The following is a 21,918-nucleotide window of genomic DNA, read 5'->3' as shown; positions in this document are numbered from 1 at the left end:
TCTTATTTATAGTGACCTCTGTGTACTAGTCAGCAATTAATAACTTTTCATATACTATCTCTAACACTCACAGTATCTTTTAAGCTTGGGTACCATTATCCCCATTTCACTTATGTGGGAGCAAGACTTCAAAAGTCAACAGCTTTCCCAAGTCACCCAACTAGTAACGCAAAACCAGGAAACAAAACCCGTTGTCATAGAGTCAATTCCAACTCATAGTGACACGACAGGACAGAGTAGAACTGCCACACAGGGTTTCCTAGGCTGTAATCTTTATGGAGGCAGACTGCCACGTCTTTCTCCCGCAGAGTGGCTGGTGGATTTGAGCTGTCAACTTTAGGTTAACAGACTAGTGCTTAACCACTGTGCTATTATGGCTCCCTAACAAGGAACCAAAATGACATTATTTGAAATATCATTTAAATATTAATTCAACCTTTTGTTTCAGTGTTTCTTATAATTTTAGAAAAATTAATATGACCAGAGAAGTTGTTCATATAAAATAGACTTGCCTGTCTCTTTCCTAGAAACTGTTTCTATATAGTCCCCAGACTTGAAGGTCAGCACTAGAGAAGGAAAGCCTGATAAACTATCTCCCAGCTGAACTAGTGGTCCTGGTTTAAGCACAGGGCTGGGGGAGACCAAAGGGGCGTTCAAATTGAGAATGTTGACCCTAGAGGGGAACAGTAGACACAGCCATTTTTTTAACCTTATTTCAACTCTAACCCTAATCACACTAATTAAGAAAAAAAAAGAGTTGCCATCGAGTCAATTCTGACTCATGTGTTTGAGAGTAGAACTGGGCTCCATAGGGTTTTCAACAGTTGTGATCTTTCCAAAGTAGATAGCCAGATCTTTCTTCCAAAGTGCCTCTGGGTGCATTTGAACTGTCAGCCTTTTGGTTAGTAGGCCAGGACTTGGCCACTTGTGCCCCCCAGGGACTAAAATATGACTTATTTAAGTCATAGCCCAGTTGCCAGACACTTGCACTGACATCCTGGTGAATGTCCCACTTTGAGGTCTGAGCCCCCTCTTCAATTCATTCAGTAGCCACTCAGCCTTTGAGTGATTTCCCCTACTGGGTAATGAATCATTTCTAAGAATGTATTAATTTGCAATGTATTTAAGGTGAGTCCAGATGACCCAAGCAAATTTAGGGCAGGTAATAGAAACATGGAGATGTTATGTTCTCAGTCTGATTTTAAACAAAAATTCCCAGGCAATTCTGAGAATAGCACATAGCATTCTGATGTTGAGGCCATTACATGGGTCCCTGCCGGGAAAAGAGTAAAAGTTCTGTGTAGTATTTAAAGAGCAGTGAAGAATCGGGGATGTTCTTATAGCCTTACTGATGCATCTTTGCATAAAATTTATTTCCATGTGGTTAGAGGAGTAATTAAGGAATCCTGGTGGTACAATGTTTAATTGCTCGGCTGCTAACCGAAAGGTCAGCAGTTTGAACCCACCAGCTGCTCCTCAGGAGAAAAGGCCTGGCAATTTGCTGCTGTAAACATTACAACCTAGGAAACCCAGTGAGGCAGTTCTACTCTGTCCTATAGGGTCAGAATGAGTCAGAATTGACTCAACGGTATGCAACAACAACAAAGCAAGTATTAATAATGATTTCTGCTGTAGAGTTTCAACATATCTAATGCATAAGCCATTTTTTTGTACAAATAAAAAGGAGAAATCTAGGGGTGTGGGTTTTTACTTTATCGTGGTATTACCTTAGGACAGTGAGGTCTAAATATAGCTTTCTAGTCATTGAGAGTAGGGAGCTGGGTGTGTGGAATGGTCCATGTTAGTGAGAAGTGGGAAAAACTAAGAAGAGTCATATTTTTCCCACCAAAAGACTTGTCTCATCAAAGAAGATGATTATAATAGTAACATTAGAATACTTTTTAGTGCCTACTCTGAACCAAGTATTGTAATCACTCTTCACATACGTATTTGATTCTCATAGCCATTGATTTCGCAAAACAACCCTGTGAAGTTGATGCTAGTATTATCCACATTTTACAGATGAGAACACTGAGGTATAGAATGGAAAATAATAGTAAACAGCACATCCAGGATTTGATTATTGGTGGTCTGGCTCTATTTCCTGTGATCTTACACACTATACTATGCTATAGTGCTTCAAACCTGGCTGTCCTGGCCAGAATTTGTTCCTTTTTTTCTCCATGTGTTTATCCTTTATATACCCCAGAGCCCTGGGAGGAAGGGGGATGGTAATTTGTTTAATCTTGGACATAAACACGTCAAGCAGCCATTTTGCCCTCCTTGGCCAAAACATGTTTAAAGATTCATTAGCGTCTGTCTTGTCAGTGACTTACAAAGATGTTTGCAGCCTCTTTCCAGTCCATTGAGTCAATAAAGCATTTTTAACACAGTCTTAAATATGCATTTCTGACATCCACTACAACAGATTCCAGGAGAGCTATTTATAATGCCTTGATCAAAAAGTCCTATAAAAGTGAACGTCAAAAAAAAAAAACAAAAAACTCTGTGATTTCTCTTGCATATTACAACTTTTAAATAAAGGGACCACATCAGTCTTAAGATTCTTTTGTCACTTTTTATTCATTTTCTCCAAAAGTTGCCCTCTACTGTAAACAAATAGTATCCTGACCTGGCTATTAATGAAGACTGCAGTGGCCTCATGGTTACTCTTAATTGTTATTTCATTTTAAGTCATTCCACTTAGAATACAAAGCTGTTCCTTTGTACGTTTTGGCTCTACCCCAAATCAAAGTTTCCAAGTTGATTTTTCTAGAAGGTGTATTGGAAGATCACCTCTTTGCAAGAGCTACATTGATCATTCAGGTTCATCCTCTAAAAAGACTACATAATAGATATTTGGATAGTCAGGATAAGTTCCCAAAGGAGAACTAGTTTATCTTCAGCCTTCCTTCTATTTCTTTTTCACACTCTCACCTCGCTCCTTCTGTTCCTTCCTTCTCTCTGTTTCTTCCCTTTTCTCCTTCCTTCCGTCATTCAGTCATCTAATTATTCAGTCATCTAGAAAATGTGTGAGGGCCTAGCATTATACAAGGCATAGGGATAAAGACCCATTGCTGTTGAATCAATTCCAAATCAACTTATAGAGAAGAGGCCCTGGTGGCACAGTAGTTAAGCACTTGACTGCTAACCAAAAAAATCAGCAGTTCGAACCCACCCCCCGGTCCTTGGGGGAAAGCTATGATGGTCTGCTTTCGTAAAGATTTACAACCTTGGAAACCCTGTGAGGCAGTTCTACTCTGTCCTAAAGTGTCGATATAAGTCAGGATCAACTCCCTGAGTTTGGTTTTTTTGGTTTTAGGGATAAAGAGGAATCCCTGGGTATTGCAAACAGTTAACACACTTGGGTGTTAACCAAAGTGTTGGAGGTTCAAGTCCACCCAGAGGCACCTCAAAAGAAAGGCCGGGTGACATACTTCCAAAAAATCAGCCACTGAAAACCCTATGAGCACTGTTCTACTCTGACGTACATGGGGTCACTATGAGCCTGATTCAATACAATGACAACATTTTTTTAGCACTAGAGAAGCAAACAAGATATGGTCCCTGCTATCATGTAGTGTCCCCTAATAGGATAGACAGGCAGTGAATCAATAATTATAATTAGGATACATGTCTAGTACTAGGGAGAGAGTGTTGAGACAGATAAATTGCTGCCCTTATACTCTATGGGAAAAGTGAGACATTGCAAAGATAATCAAATTAATGCATTCTGAACATCGTTGTGGGAGAATGGTGTGCAGCTGCAGGATTAGCTAGCAGGAGAATCGAACTGGAGGTATGGTTCAGGAAGGTCCCCTAAAGAAGGCCTGAATGATGACTACAGGGACCAAGTGGGAAAAAATGTGCAGGGTTTGAACTTTTGTTTCTTTCTATTTTTAAGGCAACTTTCTTCTACTCCAACTTATACTCTCCTGTAGCATCTTTCCCAGAAAAGCTGGTGGTGTGACAGTTTTGATCTGCTTGGCCATCCTTGGTTTTGGATTTAAAGCCATTGTCTTAGTTATCTAGTGCTGCTATAATAGAAATACCACAAGTGGATGGCTTTAATGAACAGAAATTTATTCTCTCACAGTTTAGGAGGCTAGAAGTTCAAATTCAGGGTGCCAGCTCCAGGGGAAGGATTTCTGTCTCCATTGGCTCTGAAGGAAGATCCTTGTCATCAGTCTTCACCTGGTCTGGGAGCTTCTCTGTACAGCTTCCCGACTCTTCTTTCTTGGTGGTAGTAGCTCCCTCTCACTTCTTCCTTTCATCTCTTGTAAAATAAAAGGTGATGCAGGTCACACCCCAGGGAAATGCCCCTTATATTGGATCAGAATCAGGGCTGTGACATGTTTAAGGGTGTTGCGTTCCACCCTAATCCTCTTTAACATAACATAATCTTGCCTCTTTAACCACAGGCAGAGATTAGGATTTATAACACATAGAACAATTACATCAGATCACAAAATGGAGGACAACCACACAATACTGAAAATCATGGCCTAGCCAAGTTGATGCATATTTTGGGGAGACACAATTCAATCCGTGATAGCCATCAACAGCAAAATACATTACTGAATATCAAATTCCCTGGCAGACGAAAAGGATTAGGCTTTAGCAATTTCCTGCAAGTGCCCATCCTTAAATGGCTGACCAAGTTCTGAGTTCAGAATGATCCAGTTGATTGGTGCAGTGGTTAAGGTTACGTGTCGACTTGGCCAGGCTATGATTCTCAGTGGCTTGACATATATTGTGTAATCATCCTCCATTTTGTGATCTGATGTGAACAGCCAATTACTTGAAAGGGGAGTTTCTTGGGTATGTGGCTAGCATCCGATATATATGTAGATGTTCTGGCAAAGCTCACCCTCTCTGGATCCTGCATCTGACTCGTCATCCTCTGACCTTCGTTTCTTGGGCACATGAGCCAGCAGCCTGTAGATTTGGGGATTTGCTAGCTCCCACAGCCTGTGAGACAGCAGTCTGCTGTCTGACTTGCCTATTTTGGGTTCATCAGCCCTTGCAACCATGTGAGTCAGAAGAAGCCTCCAGCCTGATGCCTGACCCACAGATTTGGGAACTTGCCAGCCTCTACAACTGTGTGAGCCATTTCTTTGAAATAAATCTGTCTCTCTGTATATATTTATGTATATACACCTCACTGGTTTTGCCCCTCTAGAGAATTCAGCCTAAGACATTTGGAACCAACAGTGAGGTGTTGCTCTAACAAATATCTACAGTGTGGAAGTGGTTTTGGAATTGAGCAATGGGTAGAGGCTAGAAGAGTTTTAAGGGGCCTAATAGTAAAAGCTTAGATTGCCTTGAAGAGACGGTTGGTAGAATTGTGGATGTCAAAGGCAGTTCTGGTGAGGGTTTAGAAGAAAGTGAGGCGACTTATAGAGAAAGTCTCTATCATCTTAGAGAACACATATGACACCAGCAACCAAATACTGCTGGGAATGTGGACATTAAACGTGCTCCTGGTGAGGCTTTAAAAGAAAATGATGAACATGCGATTGGACAACGGAGGAAGGGTGATACTTTTTATGCAGTGGCAAAGCACTTGTCTGAATGATGTTCACATATTTGGTGGAAGGTAGAACCTGTAAGTGATGAACTTGGATATCTGGCTGATGAAATTTCTAAGCAAGATCTTAAAGGTGCCATGTGTCTTCTCCTTGCTGCTTATAGTGAAATGCAAGAGGAAAGAGATGGACTTAAAAATGATCTGTCCAAAATGAAAACAAAACTTAAAGATTTGGAAAATTCTGTTGTACAAACCAGGGACATGGGTCCTAGAACGTTCACCAAGGATATGGCTATGCAGTCTTTTGTGTGGCTACATAGTTTGATGGATCTAACCAACTACCACACACACACACACAAAACTGAATGGAATGGAGAAAGAACAAAAGGAAGGGACACTGTATGCCTCTTGGAATTCTACAGGCAGGAAACAGGCCAAAGGAGCTATACCTTTTGTCCTCCAAGAAAAGAAAAGGATCATCCCTGAAGCAGCTTGGAGAGCAGCAGAACTGTTGGAAGAAGCATGGGAAGCAAGGCCTTCTCAGTTTCAAAGGTGGGGCCAAGGTCTCCTGGACCTCAAAAGGTGGGGCCAGAGCCTCCTAGGTTTCAAAGTGTCGGATCCTCGCCAACTTGGCTCCAGAGTGTGAGGCTGCCATTAATGTGTGCCGGAGGATGGGACTGCCACCCAGAGCTGAAGGGCGGTGCTGCCATGCCCAAGGGGCAGAAGAACATGGTCTGCAGGGGCCAAGGGGGTAGGGTTGCCACTCAGGTGGCCTAGGAGAATAGGGTCACCTAAAGCCAAGGGAGCAGAGTTGCCATCCCAGAGGGCCTGGAAGTCAGAGCTGAAGCCAGGGCCAAGGGGCCTCCACCCAGAATCCATAGGGCGTGATCAACACCCAGAGTCTGGAGGATGGGGCCATTGCCCTGGTGGTCCCAAAGAACAGAGGATAATTTTCAAGCCTTGAGAGCTACTGTAAATTTTTCTACTGGGTTTGAACTTGCTTGGTGCCCATTAGCCCTTCTTTCCCTCTGATTTTTCCCATTTTTAATGGAAATGTCCACCTTGTGCCTGTTCTTCCATTGTACTTTGGACACAGACAGCTTGCAATCTAGATTTCATATTCACCGATGAAGAGGAATTTTTCTCCAGGATGCAATAAGCCTAAGGTCTCACTCATATTTGATTTAGATGATTCAGAAGGTAAGATTTTGGACTTGGAGTTGATTTAAGACCTTTGAGATGATGTGATAGGGTGAATGTATTTTGCATGTGGCCAAGGACATGAATTTTGGGGGACCAGAGAGTGAAATGTTATGGATTGAATTGTGTCCCCTAAAAACATGTGTTGTAAATCCGAGCCTCTGTGCCTATGATTATAATCCCATTTGGAAATGGGTTGTCTTTGTTGTGTACGTAAGGCAAGATTAGTGTAGGGTGTATCTTGAGTCAATCTCTTTTGAGCTATAAAAGAGATTACACAATCCTGAGACCAGAAGAACTAGATGGTCCGCAGCTACAATTGATGACTACCCTGACAGGAAACACAACAGAGAACCCCTGAGGGAGCAGGAGAGCAGTGGGATGCAGACCCCAAATTCTCATAAAAAGACCAGACTTAATGGTCTGACCGAGACTGGAAGGACCCTGGTGGTCATGGCCCCCAGGCCTTCTGTTGGCCCAGGACAGGAACCATTCCCAAAGCCAACTCTTCAGACATGGATTAGACTGGACGATGGGTTGGAGAGGGATGCTGGTGAGGAGTGAGCTTCTTGGATCAGGTGGACTCTTGAGACTATGTTGGCATCTCCTGCCTGGAGGGGAGATGAGAGGGTGGATGGGGTTAGAAGCTGGTGAAATGGACACGAAAAGAGAGAGTGGAGGGAGAGAGCGGGCTGTCTCATTAGAGAGAGAGTAATTAGGAGTGTGTAGCAAGGTGTATATGGGTTTTTGTGTGAGAGACTGACTTGATTTGTAAACTTTCACTTAAAGCACAATAAAAATTATATATATATATGTATATATATATATAAAGGTTACACAAGCAAACAAGAGAAGCAGACATGGTGAAAGAGAGATGCCAAGCAACATGAAGATTGCCCAGGAGCAGAACCTCAAAAGAAACAAGGACTTTCCTCCAGAGCCGACGGAGAGAGGAAGACTTCCCCTAGAGCCAGAGCTCTGAATTCAGACTTACAGCCTCCTAAACTGTGAGAAAATAAGTTTGTTTGTTAAAGGTACCCACTTGTGGTATTTCTGTTATAGCAGCACTAGATGACTAAGACATTCGGTATGAGCTATTTCTATTAGTAGTCTGTTCTGGGGAGCAAACCCTGGTTTATGATGCCAACCTTCAAGCTTTTAGCCATCTGCCATCCATTCCTACTCCCCTCTTCCCTTTCCATCATGACATATAATTGTCATCAATGGAGACTATTTTTAAAAGAAACGTTATCCTTAGCAATTCATCTCCTTTGTGTTTCCTCACCTGTACAGGGCCAGACATTGATGCGTTGAGCTGGGAAGGAGGGATCACTGCTGGGAGTGCATTAGACTTGACATTTTTTTTTAACTCTCCAGCTCAGAGAGAGGCTGGTGCCAGAAATAATCTTAAAATGCTGTCTTGGTTTCTTTTTTGGATATTAGAAACAACTTCTCTTTCCATTAAAAATGAGTTTCGATAATGTACTCAGATTTCTGACAAACTCAAGAGAAAGAGCAGAAAGGCAACTGGGGAGCTGTCACCAGAAGCTTCCCAGCAGGGGACTTTCCCACCTGGGAAACATGGGCAAAGGAAGTGAGAAGCAAAGGCACAGGTTTGAAGATTTGTAATGGGGGGAGAATTGCGAAGTTGATGTGCTTCTAACCCTTCTAACTTTCAGCTTGGCTTGAGTTAGCCAGATAATTACTACATTTACCTGCTAATCTGAAAGAACAACGTGACCCCATTTAAGGCTGAATTTAGGGCATGAGGCTAATGTCTAGTAGATATTTCACCTTAGGTGTGTTTTCAACAGATAAAGGGATGACAGGAACAGTAATCTGGAAAACCTGGATAGTACAGACAACCTTCACATTGGCTTGTTTTTTTAGGCCATGTTTTCTGCCATTAGTTAATAGGTTACTTCACCTATCTTATTTGTTGGATCTACAGATGCTGGGTGCAATCCAGAAAAGAGGCCATTTCCCAGATATTCTGTAAGCAAAAATGGGAAGCTCGATTTCCTGAGTAGTTAAATGCCTTTGCTTTGAAAGGCCATATATCATCTTGAAATCATCTTGGGTTGAGATAAAATTGAGGATTGGATTGGCATTGGCACCAGAGAAAAGTCTGAGAGGCATTTACATGGCCACATATCCTCATGATTTTGAAGTAGCCCTGGCCATTAGGTTTGAAAAGGCAGGTCATTACATGATTCTTAAAATTGAAAAAAAAAATAAATAAAAGGCATAACTATTTAGTTCCCAGAAAGGATGATGACTAACCCAAGTTTTCACATTCAGTGGAGGCCATCTAGAAAACATTTTAATTTTCAGTCTTCCGTTTCCAAGAAGCAAGCTGATGAGGACAATAGGTAAATAAAACTTTATAGTCAGTTCCAGGGATCCTTGAAAAATTCTATTCCTGTGGTTATAATGGACATCTGGCATTTTAATCCTTTTCACAGAATTTGATCAGGTTCTCATGGTCTTTGGTGTGCCAAAGTAGATGTGGTTTCCTGATGTAGTCAATAAATCAAAAACACATAGAATTTGGGAAGAGAGGCTTTATGGGTAGTGATTTTATAAGCTTACTATATACTACCATACCAAAAACTTCCAACCTTCTCAAGAAACATTAAGTTCCATATTATTCGATAGTGCAAAAGTCCATGACAGGTTTGTTACTCATTTTTCATTTTGTTCAGTCATCCATCCAGCCATCCAGCCATCCAGCCATCCAGCCATCCAATACTTGCCGTTTAATATTAGCTTTAGAGAGCTGATCATCAGCTAAGTATAGTTGTTTTCACATTTTTCCTTAGCAGAGGAATTCCTTCAAAAAATAGGTTTTTATACTGAATGTTAAAAATACAATAACTAGAATTACTTTCCCCTTTCCTACAGTGGAGGTAACTGAGCCCCCTTGGAAAATGCCAAGAGCTCCACAAACCATAATTTGAAAACCTCCGAGCAAAGAACTCTAGACCTAAGTGAGCTTTTTCCTGCCAAACATTTGAATATTTTTTATTTTGTCATTAGAAGCTGGCAAACCAGGGTTATGCAGGCAGGATGAGACTGAAAGATTAAATTGCTCTGATTGACTGTGGCTAGGTCAGTCACAAATGTCAACCTTGGGGATCAGGAGATTTGGGTTAGACGGGGCCAGTCAGACCTTCTAAATGTTGGGGTCCTGCGGGCCTCCATCATGTCCACTGAGACCTGGTTATGGGCTCCGCATCTGCAAACCTGAGCTGTAGGTATAATTGAAGCCATAGTTCAACTTGTCAAGACCAGATGAGCCCGTTATCTAAAGCAACATCTCCCTGGATCCCAGCAGCAAATCCATCATCCATGAGCCCGAGGTAGATATAGCCTGGGGTCATTGACTTTATATACAAGGGCTTAATGAAAACAGAGCTCATGTTGATTCTCAGTCACTGAGGCTTCCTTCCCTTTTCAGGGAAGTGCCAGCCTGTGTGCCTGGGTGGGACTGGGAACAGGCACTGTAGATGGAGCCAGAGGTTGTGGGCTAGTCCAGATACTACCAGGTACTTGTTAGGCAAAATATGAGCAACTTTTTAAGCCACTCTTGATCTTGGTTGCCTCATCTGTAAGGAGTAATCATAACCTCATTGGGTTTTTGTTAGCATAAAATAAGCTGCAGGTTTACAATGTATCTACCTATGGGGCAATTCTCCTCTGTCCTATAGGGTCTCAATGAATTGGAATGGACTCGACAGCAACGGGTTTTGGGTACCATGATGTCAGGTGTGTTGTAAATATTCAATAAATGGTTAACCGCTCTAATATTATTATCATCATTAGTTGTGTGGCTATGTCATTTGACCATTCTAAGTCTGCATCCTTATATGTGAAATGAGGATAATAACGCCAGTCTTATCTCCATCACTGAACTGTTTTGAAGATTAAATGAAATGTGTATTAAAAGTACTTTGAAACCGTAGTAAGAATATGCCAGTCATTGTTCAATAAGTTAAACAGATTGCAATCCTTGTCCACGAGGAGATTATATTCTAGTGGGGAGCACTCAGACAATATGTATAATAAATAAGCCAATTATATACTATATCTGAAAACTACAGGTGCTCTGGGGCCAGGAGAGCAGGGAATAGAGCAGAGTAAGAGAGATCTTGAGTGCCATGTAAGGGAATTCAGATTTTAAATAGAGTGATCAAGTGTGCTTCTGATCGAGTGACATTTGAGCAAAGATGTGAAGAGGGTGAGGCAGTGAGCCAGGGACCTGCTGGAAGAGCATTTCAGGAGGTACAAAGGCACTCTGAAGGAGTCATGCTTGCCATGCTCAGCAAGGAGGCCAGTGTTCTGGAGCAGAGGGAAGGGGTGTGGGTAGCAAATGAGGTTAGATATATGATGGGAGGGAGGTGTGTGCATACTTAACCTTGATAACTGTCCTAAGGAAGGTGTCAGACTTCCTTTGGGAAATTTTTCATCAACAAGGAATGCCTGCTTGTGACAAGATACAAAAAACATGAGTTTTGGAGTCCCACAGACCTGTTCAGACTTATGTGATTCCGGGCAAGTTATTCAACCTTTCTAAGCCTCAGCTTTTGATCTGTAAAATGGGGTCAATACTTCGTAAAGTTACTGTGAGGTTTATCACTAATGCAGTGCCAAGTACAGTGACCAAATAAGAGCTCAATAAATGGCAGCGAGCTATAAGACTAACACATAATTGTGTCTTTGGTTCACGAGCAACAATGCTGTGAGGAACAGCTTTAAGCCTCAGGTGGCCACCTTGTTGTCCATATTATTTAACTGAGTGTAGTAACTCAGGTGATCTGGCATGGCTGTTATTGTGTCTCCTGACTTGACTGTACATCAGATGAGATTCCAAGTACATCCTGGGAGCTCTCATATGTCTTGTGCTATTCTCCATCATAAATTTTGCTCTAGTCTTGTATGAAAGCCAAGAGATATCTTTAAAATTGGTGATATTTCCATGAAGTATAGAGCCAGCTATTCCTGACTTGACTGAGGGCACTTGTCACTGATAATGATAAGCTAAAGTGACCTGAGTGCGTGTGCCTGGGTTAAAGAGTGTAAAGTGTGATTAACCCTGTTGTTCCATTGACTCTAATCCCAGTGACGGACATGTGGTGAGAGCAAGATACTTTGCCTATGGTCCAAGTTCAAGCCTCCTTACTTCCCACTCAGAATTTTCCAGTGGCCAGTTGTTTCCTCTGTTTTGCCACCTTCCACTTCTCCAACCCCTCCTTCACAGAGCTGTCAGGGTGATCAGCCCCAGAGCACCAAAAGGGTGATGCCAGTACTTAGCTCTAAAGTTCCCCTTCCTGCCTTATTGCACACAGAATCGAACTCAGGCTTCACCCTGGGGTGAGAGGCCCTCTTCCAATTTAATCCTATCTCAGGTGCACAAGAAACTAGTTTTAGCTACTCCAATGTGGTTTTTAAAATGCCCTGACCAGCTCCTTGGAGAATGGCTGAATCTAGGACAGGGGCAGGAAATATACAAGATGAGCAAGGAGCAGTCTATAGTACCAGAAGGTAAGAAAGTGATTTAAAAAAAAAAAAAACAAACCTATAGAACAGTGGTGGGGGTGTGTCAAAGGGACAGAGGAAACAACTGAAAGAGCTCCCACCCACTGGCCAAAGCTGGAATCATTTGAGCAACAAAATAAATAACATAGTCTTGGATTACAATCCAAAGTGTAAAATAAATATCCGTGAGTCCATACTGATGTAAACGATTGAATAAATAAATAGATGAAGGAAAGTAGACTAATCTCCCTTGTAGAAGAATTCTAAATAATGTATGTAGATACACTGCCATAAGGAGGTGGGGTATTCCTTAAGTGTGGGCTACATAGTGACTTCCTTTCGAAGGGTACAGTATGGAAGGGTGGAAATAACTTTACAGTAGGGAAACCTGAAAAATACTACCTCAGCCAGGTGATCAAGGTCGACATTAACAGCCATAAGTGGCATTGGTAATATGTACCATAAACCCAGTCTAATCATGAGAAAAATCTCAGACAAATACCAATTGAGGGACATTCTACAAAATAACAAACCAGGACTCCTCAAAACTGTCAAAGTCATCAAAAACAGAAAAGTATGAGAAATTGTCACAGCCAAGAGGAGCCTAAGGAGACATGACAACTAAATGTAATATGGTAGCTTGAATGGAATTCTGGAACAGAAAAAAGACATTAGGTAAAAATGAAGGATGTAATATAGGACAATACAAGTTAGGTTTTTACTTAGAAAAATAGGGGTAAATATTAAGGTAACCACAAAGAGGTACAACAACTCCATAACTCAAAATAAAAACCAAGAAAAACGTAACGACTCAGCAAACATAAAGTCAAATACTATGAAAATGAGGAACACACAATTTACAAAGAAAAATGTCTCAGCACAAAAAAGTAAGTGGAAAATTGAAATTGTCAACGACACACATAAAAAGGCATCAAAATGACAACACGAAACACATGCTTATCTATAATTACGCTGAATGTAAATGGACTAAATGCACCAATTAAGAGACAGAGAGTCTCAGACTGGATAAAGAAACACGATCCGTCTATATGCTGCCTACAAGAGACACACCTTAGACTTAGAGACACAAACAAACTAAAACTCAAAGGATGGGAAAAAAATATATCAAGCAAACAATAAGCAAAAAAGGAGTAGCAATATTAATTTCTGACAAAATAGACTTTAGACTTAAATCTACCACAAAGGATAAAGAAGGACACTACATAATGATAAAAGGGACAATTGACCAGGAAGATACAACCGTATTAAATATTTATGCACCCAATGACAGGGCTGCAAGATACATAAATCAAATTTTAACGGAACTGAAAACTGAGATAGACACCTCCACAATTATAGTAGGAGACTTCAACACACCACTTTCGGAGAAGGACAGGACATACAGTAGGAAGCTCAATAGAGACATGGAAGACCTACTTACAACAATCAACCAACTTGACCTCATTGACTTATACAGAACTCTCCACCCAACTGCTGCAAAGTATACTTTTTTTTCTAGCGCACATGGAACCTTCTCTAGAATAGACCACATATTAGGTCATAAAACAAACCTTTGCAGAATCTAAAACATCGAAATATTACAAAGCATCTTCTCAGACCACAAGGCCATAAAAGTGGAAATCAATAACAGAAAAATTAGGGAAAAGAAATCAAATACTTGGAAAAAACAATACGCTCCTGAAAAAAGACTGGTTTATAGAAGACATTAAGGAGGGAATAAGGAAATTCATAGAATGCAACGAGAATGAAAATACTTCCTATCAAAACCTCTGGGACACAGCAAAAGCAGTGCTCAGAGGCCAATTTATATCCATAAATGCACACATACAGAAAGAAGAAAGAGCCAAAATCAGAGAACTGTCCCTACAACTTGAACAAATAGAAAGTGAGCAACAAAAGAACCCATCAGGCACCAGAAGAAAACAAATAATAAAAATTAGAGCTGAACTAAATGAATTAGAGAACAGAAAAACAATTGAAAGAATTAACAAAGCCAAAAGCTGGTTCTTCGAAAAAATTAATGAAATTGATAAACCATTGGCTAGACTGACTAAAGAAATACTGGAAAGGAAACAAATAACCCGAATAAGAAACGAGATGGGCCACATCACAGCAGACCCAAATGAAATTAAAAGAATCATATCAGATTATTACAAAAAATTGTACTCTAACAAATTTGCAAACCTAGAAGAAATGGATGAATTCCTGGAAAAACACTACCTACCTAAACTAACACATTCAGAAGTAGAACAACTAAATACACCCATAACAAAAAAAGAGATTGAAACGGTAATCAAAAAACTCCCAACAAAAAAAAAGCCCTGGACCGGACGGCTTTACTGCAGAGTTCTACCAAACTTTCAGAGAAGAGTTAACACCACTACTACTAAAGGTATTTCAAAGCATAGAAAATGACGGAATACTACCTAACTCATTCTATGAAGCCACCATTTCCCTGATACCAAAACCAGGTAAAGACATCACAAAAAAAGAAAATTACAGACCTATATCCCTCATGAACATAGATGCAAAAATCCTCAACAAAATTCTAGCCAATAGAATTCAACAACATATCAAAAAATTAATCCACCATGACCAAGTGGGATTTATACCAGGTGTGCAAGGCTGGTTTAATATTAGAAAAACCATTAATGTAATCCACCATATAAATAAAACAAAAGACAAAAACCACATGATCTTATCAATTGATGCAGAAAAGGCATTTGACAAAGTCCAACACCCATTTATGATAAAAACTCTCACCAAAATAGGAATTGAAGGAAAATTCCTCAACATAATAAAGGGCATCTATACAAAGCCAACAGTCAACATCACTCTAAATGGGGAGAGCCTGAAAGCATTTCCCTTGAGAACGGGAACCAGACAAGGATGCCCTTTATCACTGCTCTTATTCAACATTGTGTTGAAGGTCCTAGCCAGAGCAATTAGGCTAGACAAAGAAATAAAGGGTATCCTGATTGGCAAGGAGGAAGTAAAATTATCTCTATTTGTAGATGACATGATCTTATACACAGAAAACCCTAAGGAATCCTCCAGAAAACTACTGAAACTAATAGAAGAGTTTGGCAGAGTCTCAGGTTATAAGATAAACATACAAAAATCACTTGGATTCCTCTACATCAACAAAAAGAACATCGAAGAGGAAATAACCAAATCAATACCATTCACAGTAGCCCCCAAGAAGATAAAATACTTAGGAATAAATCTTACCAAGGATGTAAAAGACCTGTACAAAGAAAACTACAAAGTACTACTACAAGAAACTAAAAAGGACCTACTTAAGTGGAAAAACATACCTTGCTCATGGATAGGAAGACTTAACATAGTAAAAATGTCTATTCTACCAAAAGCCATCTATACATACAGTGCACTTCCGATCCAAATTCCAGTGTAATTTTTTAATGTGATGGAGAAACAAATCACCAACTTCATATGGAAGGGAAAGAAGCCTCGGATAAGTAAAGCATTACTGAAAAAGAAGAAGAAAGTGGGAGGCCTCACTCCACCTGATTTCAGAACCTATTATACAGCCACAGTAGTCAAAACAGCCTGGTACTGGTACAACAACAGACACATAGACCAATGGAACAGAATTGATAACCCAGATATAAATCCATCCACATATGAGCAGCTGATATTTGACAAAGGCCCAGTGTCAGTTAATTGGGGAAAAGATAGTCTTTTAAAAAAATGGTGCTGGCATAACTGGATATCCATTTGCAAAAAAATGAAACAGGACCCATACCTCACACCATGCACAAAAACTAACTCCAAGTGGATCAAAGACCTAAACATAAAGACTAAAACGATAAAGATCATGGAAGAAAAAATAGGGACAACCTTAGAAGCCCTAATACAAGGCATAAACAGAATACAAAACATTACCAAAAATGGCAAAGAGAAACCAGGTAACTGGGAGCTCCTAAAAATCAAACACCTATGCCCATCTAAAGCCTTCACCAAAAGAGTAAAAAGACTACCTACAGACTGGGAAAGAATTTTCAGCTATGACATCTCCGACCAGCGCCTGATCTCTAAAATCTATATGATTCTGTCAAAACTCAACCACAAAAAGACAAACAACCCAATCAAGAAGTGGGCAAAGGATATGAACACGCACTTCACTAAAGAAGATATTCAGGCAGCTAACAGATACATGAGAAAATGCTCTCGATCATTAGCCATTAGAGAAATGCAAATTAAAACTACGATGAGATTCCATCTCACTCCAACAAGGCTGGCATTAATCCAAAAAACACAAAATAATAAATGTTGAAGAGGCTGCAGAGAGATTGGAACTCTTATACACTGCTGGTGGGAATATAAAATGGTACAACCACTTTGGAAATCTATCTGGCGTTATCTTAAATAGTTAGAAATAGAACTACCATACACCCCAGAAATCCCACTCCTTGGAATATACCCTAGAGAAATAAGAGCCTTCACACAAACAGATATATGCACACCCATGTTTATTGTAGCTCTGTTTACAATAGCAAAAAGCTGGAAGCAACCAAGGTGTCCATCAACGGATGAATGGTTAAATAAATTGTTGTATATTCACACAATGGAATACTACGCATCGTTAAAGAACAGTGACGAATCTGTGAAACATTTCATAACATGGAGGAACCTGGAAGGCATTATGCTGAGCGAAATTAGTCAGAGGCAAAAGGACAAATATTGTATAAGACCACTATTATAAGATCTTGAGAAATAGTATAAACTGAGAAGAACACATACTTTTGTGGTTACGAGGAGGGGAGGGAGGGAGGGTGGGAGAGGGTTTTTTACTGATTAGTTAGTAGATAAGCACTGCTTTAGGTGAAGGGAAGGACAATACTCAATACATGGAAGGTCAGCTCAACTGGACTGGACCAAAATCAAAGAAGTTTCCAGGATAAAATGAATGCTTCAAAGGGCAGCGGAGCAAGGGCGGGGGTTTGGGGACCATGGTTTAAGGGGACTTCTAAGTCAATTGGCAAAATAATTCTATTATGAAAACATTCTGCATCCCACTTTGAAATGTGGCATCTGGGGTCTTAAATGCTAACAAGCGGCCATCTAAGATGCATCAATTGTTCTCAACCCACCTGGATGCAAGGAGAATGAAGAACACCAAGGTCACATGATAACTAAGAGCCCAAAAGACAGAAAGGGCCACATGAACCAGAGACCTACATCATCCTGAGACCAGAAGAACTAGTTGGTGCCCGGCCATAACCGATGACTGCTCTGACAGGAAGCACAACAGAGAACCCCAGAGGGTGCAGGAGATCAGTGGGATGCAGACCCCAAATTCTCACAAAAAGACCATACTTACTGGTCTGACTGAGACTAGAGGAATCCCCGCGGTCATGGTCCCCAAACCTTCTGTTGGCCCAGGACAGGAACCATTCCCGAAGACAACTCATCAGACATGAAAGGGACTGGACAGTGGGTAGGAGAGAGATGCTGATGAAGAGTGAGCTATTTGTGTCAGGTGGACACTTGAGAGTGTGTTGGCATCTCCTGTCTGGAGGGGGGATGGGAGGATAGAGAGAGTTGGAAGCTGGCAAAATTGTCAAGAAAGGAGAGACTGGAAGGGCTGACTCATTAGGGGGAGAGCAAGTGGGAGTACGGAGTAAGGTGTATATAAACTTATATGTGACAGTTTGACTTGATTTGTAAACGTTCACTTGAAGCTCAATAAAAGTTAATAAAAAAAAATGAAGGATGTCTGGATAAAGTATGGATTTCAGTTAATGATAATATACCAGTGTTGATTCATTAATTGTAATGAGTGTACCATACCAATGTACCAAAAAAACAAATCAAACCCATTGCCGTCAAGTCAATTCCAACTCATAGCAACCCTACAGGACAGAGTAGAACTGCCCCATATGGCTTCCAAGGAGCGCCTGGTGGATTCGAATAAGCTGTTAAAAATAAGGAAAACTGGTGTGGTATATACAGGAACTCTCAGTATAATCATCACGATTTTTCCATAAATCTCAAACTATTCCAAAATTCGAAAAAAAGCTTATATAAAAAATAATGCCCTGGTTTCTCAGAGGGTTGAAATACTTTCTCTTCATCGCCACCTGCTGAAGCTCTACTCTTCAACTCAGAACTTAAGAATCCTTCCTAATTGTCCAGCAAGGAATGAGCCCCCCCTTCCACCTGTGTCCATATACTTGTTCCTTTATTGTGGTATTTATTTTAGTTTATTCACATATTCATCCATCCATTCAACTAACAGGCATGGCACACCTATACCAGGTGTGGAGTGAGGATAGGGCTGACCTCAAGGAACTTAGATTTTGGCTGGAGTCAATTCCTAACTACATAAACAACTAACTAATTACAATTGTAGGAAGAGATGTATAGGGTGAAAAGAGAGTGAAAAACAGGGAAGTGAAGAGTTGTTCTCTAAAGAACTGGCCTTTGTGTTAAGCTCTGAGGAGGAGTTAACTGAGTAAATATATTTGTTCTGGAACGTTTGGGAGGGATGGGAGGTAGGAGAAAGTATTCCAGGAGAACATTCCTGACACATCACCAAGGGAATAAAACGTCAGCGTGGCTATTGTCATACATAGCATGTATTGACAGTGCTAATTTTTTTAACCCCTCTACAAGTGTTAATTTACTCACACAGCCCTATTATATAGGCGTTGTTGTTATTCCCATTTTACAGGGGAACAAACTGAGAGACCCAGGTAGCAAGTGGCAGAGCTGAGATTTAAACTGAAAAGCGCAGGTTTGAAAGCCCACTCTTTCTTTCGCATTGTGGGAGGCATTGTTCCTCTGCCTTGAGTCAGAGATTCTTGTGAATGTTGCTTTCCTAGCAGGCTAAGGGTTTCTCAGCCTCTGTGCTACTGATATTTTGGACTACCCACTAGGCAGTTCTTGACTGTTGGGGCTGTCCTGTGTGTGGTGGGATGTTTAGCAGCATTCCTGCCCTCTACCCAGTAGGTGCCAGTAGCACCTCTCTCTGCCCACCCCACCCCCACCCCCAGCCAGTTTCAACAATCAAACATCTCTCTAGAAATTGCCAAGTATCTTGAGGGAGGGTAGAAAATCACCCTCCCACTGTCCCCCACCCTCACCCTTTCCCACTGAGAACTACTGCATTGTACTGTGCCTTCCCAGGGGACATGGTGGGGCCATCTTAAGTCTTCTCTTCTTCCTACTTCCCTCCCTCCTCTTTCTATTTTTTGTTTTCTTCTACCCAATGTTTTTTAAGTGCCCAGTGTATATAGGATATGCACATAATACTCAGGTTCAAATTATTTTTTCCATTTAATTTTTTTTGATACTGTGTGTTTTCAGTAATGGAGGGCATGCTGAATCATTGAGTGTGGTTGAATTTTTGGCAGGTAATATGGTTTTTGTTTTATGCCTCATCCCACAAATCATACACTTGGAATTCAGAGATATGTATTTGTACCCCTTGACACCCCAAATTCTGCCTTGAGTCCAGAGATACCTATGTGTACCAAATCAAAATTTTTGAAAATTCATGTTTTTCTACCAAAAATTCAATGATTCATCACCACCTCGTGCAAAACCCTATAAAAACAGTGGTTTGTATCACATGCCCATTTTCTCCATTTCAAGCTCTTATGCAGGGCCCTGCCTGCTGGCAGCATGTACTGTCAGTGGTACAATAGCTCCCCGATAAACCCCAGAGGTAGAAAAAAAAGTCATAGCTGTATGTACCAAGGGGCGTAGAAAGGTTAAAGTTTATAACACAGTCATCTATATGTAGCTTCTGCTTAACAAATGCTCACTGAGTTTCTGCCAGCTGAATCCTGAATGCCGAATATTATGGGTTTCTATCTGTCAAAAAGATACATTCTTCCTGAATTCAAACCTTGATGTTGGGAGAGTTAATTCCAGTTTTCTGGTCACTTGGGGATGTCTTTTATGTCCCTCAAGAACTGATTTAGCTGATGTCCTGCAAGCCCCAAAGACCCACCTCAAAGGTCTCCAACAGTGCCTTAGACAGCCCAGTGGCTCACCTGTAGAGACCCTAACAGAGCATGACATACCTTAGGTTGCCAATAAACATTGATGAATGTAGGTGTGAGCTGTAACAATTAAATGAAGCCACATGCCTAGGTCTGCAATCTGAGACACCATTTAAAGTCCATACCCGTTTTCCCTGGTGATTCTTTCGTTTTGTGGCTGAGATCTGGATTTGGGGAAAGCAGCTCTGGGAAATGATTCCCGGATTAGATTTTCCATTCGGCCCCCAGGAGAGTGGGCAGGCAGTGGAAAGGATTGCCTGTTTCTGGGCAGTTTTTCTGCCACTGGAAATTCTGTATCACCAGTGTACCTCAGTAGCTTGTCATTAATGGGAGCTCAGAGAAGCTTAAATGCAAAGATAACACAGGAGAGAGCTCCCAAAATATAATGCATTTAAATCAGGCAGCTTCTTTATTCTGTGTGTTAGCTCCAGGCATTCACTGCGTCACTGCCTCTTACACATACAGCCTTGAATTGTCACCTCTTGGGGGCTGTTTGTTGATGCTCTTTGTTGCATTTGAAGTGTAGCACTGTAATGCTTGTCTTTTCTAAGAGTATTCATCGGGTGGGAGGGAACCCCTTGGTAATTTTCTTCCATGGAAACTAATTCTGTCATTTCTATCCCTTCCTCTAACCCCTCAACTCCCACAGGCCTGCTCAGACGTTTTGAATGCCTACCAAGTTATTTCTCATCGGTGGCCCTTTTTCTCTCTCTCTCTCCAGAAGGAGGGACATGTGAAGTGATCGCAGCACACAGATGTTGTAATAAGAATCGCATTGAGGAACGGTCACAAACAGTCAAGTGCTCCTGTCTACCTGGGAAAGTGGCTGGAACAACCAGAAACCGACCTTCCTGTGTCGATGGTAAGGGGATGGTTTTGCATCTCTCTCCAGGTGCTCATCCAGGCGTTTACCACACACGATGTATTTTCTTGTTTTATCTAAATGTGGTTCAGGATAATGGAAAGTTACACAATTGCCAGCCCTCAGTTACGAGTTTCAACTCTTGTTTCTCTGGGTTTTGGATTCGCACGTCAGTTCTATTTAGTGTTTTTTTTTTCAGAGGAGATAAAGGTAAAGACATTTTTTTGACTCAAGAAATTTGAGGCCCCAGTTCCTTTAGGTTATTTGTGTGTGTGCATGTGTGTGTGTGTGTGTGTTCTTTTCTTTTTGTATGTGTGCTTTAAGTGAAGTTTACAAATCAAGTCAGTCTCTCATACAAAAATTTATATACATCTTGATATATACTCCTAATTGCTTTCGCCCTGATAAGACAACATACTGCTTCTCTCCACCCTCTATTTTCCTGCCCATTCAGCCAGCTTTTGACCCCTTCTGGCTTCTCGCCTCCCCTTCAGACAGGAGCTGCCCACGTAGTCTCATGTGCTACTTGATCCAAGAAGCTCACTCTTCACCAGTATCATTTTTTATCCTATAGTCCAGTCCAATCCCTGTCTGAAGAGTTGGCTTTGGGAATGGTTCCAGTCTTCGGCTAACAGAAGGTCTGGGGACCATGACCTCCAGGGTCTCCAGTCTCAGTCAGACCACCAGTTCTGGCCTTTTTAAGAGAAGTTGGGGTCTGTATCCCACTGTTCTGC

General features: G+C 41.1%; 1 protein-coding gene across 1 annotated transcript in view; it reads left to right on the top strand.

Moving 5' to 3' along the window:
* The window catches only part of TAFA1 (TAFA chemokine like family member 1), a 612,819-nt gene that overhangs the window by 467,902 nt on the left and 122,999 nt on the right, over nucleotides 1-21,918 (top strand). The window contains exon 2 of the mRNA XM_064275023.1: nucleotides 21,044-21,184. Coding sequence (XP_064131093.1) covers nucleotides 21,044-21,184 — 141 coding nt within the window. The remainder of the gene's footprint in view (nucleotides 1-21,043; nucleotides 21,185-21,918) is intronic.

Source organism: Loxodonta africana, chromosome 22, assembly GCF_030014295.1.
Source record: "Loxodonta africana isolate mLoxAfr1 chromosome 22, mLoxAfr1.hap2, whole genome shotgun sequence".
Lineage (NCBI taxonomy): Eukaryota > Metazoa > Chordata > Mammalia > Proboscidea > Elephantidae > Loxodonta > Loxodonta africana.
Note: the sequence above shows the minus strand (reverse complement) of the source record. Positions and strands in the feature narration are given on the sequence as shown.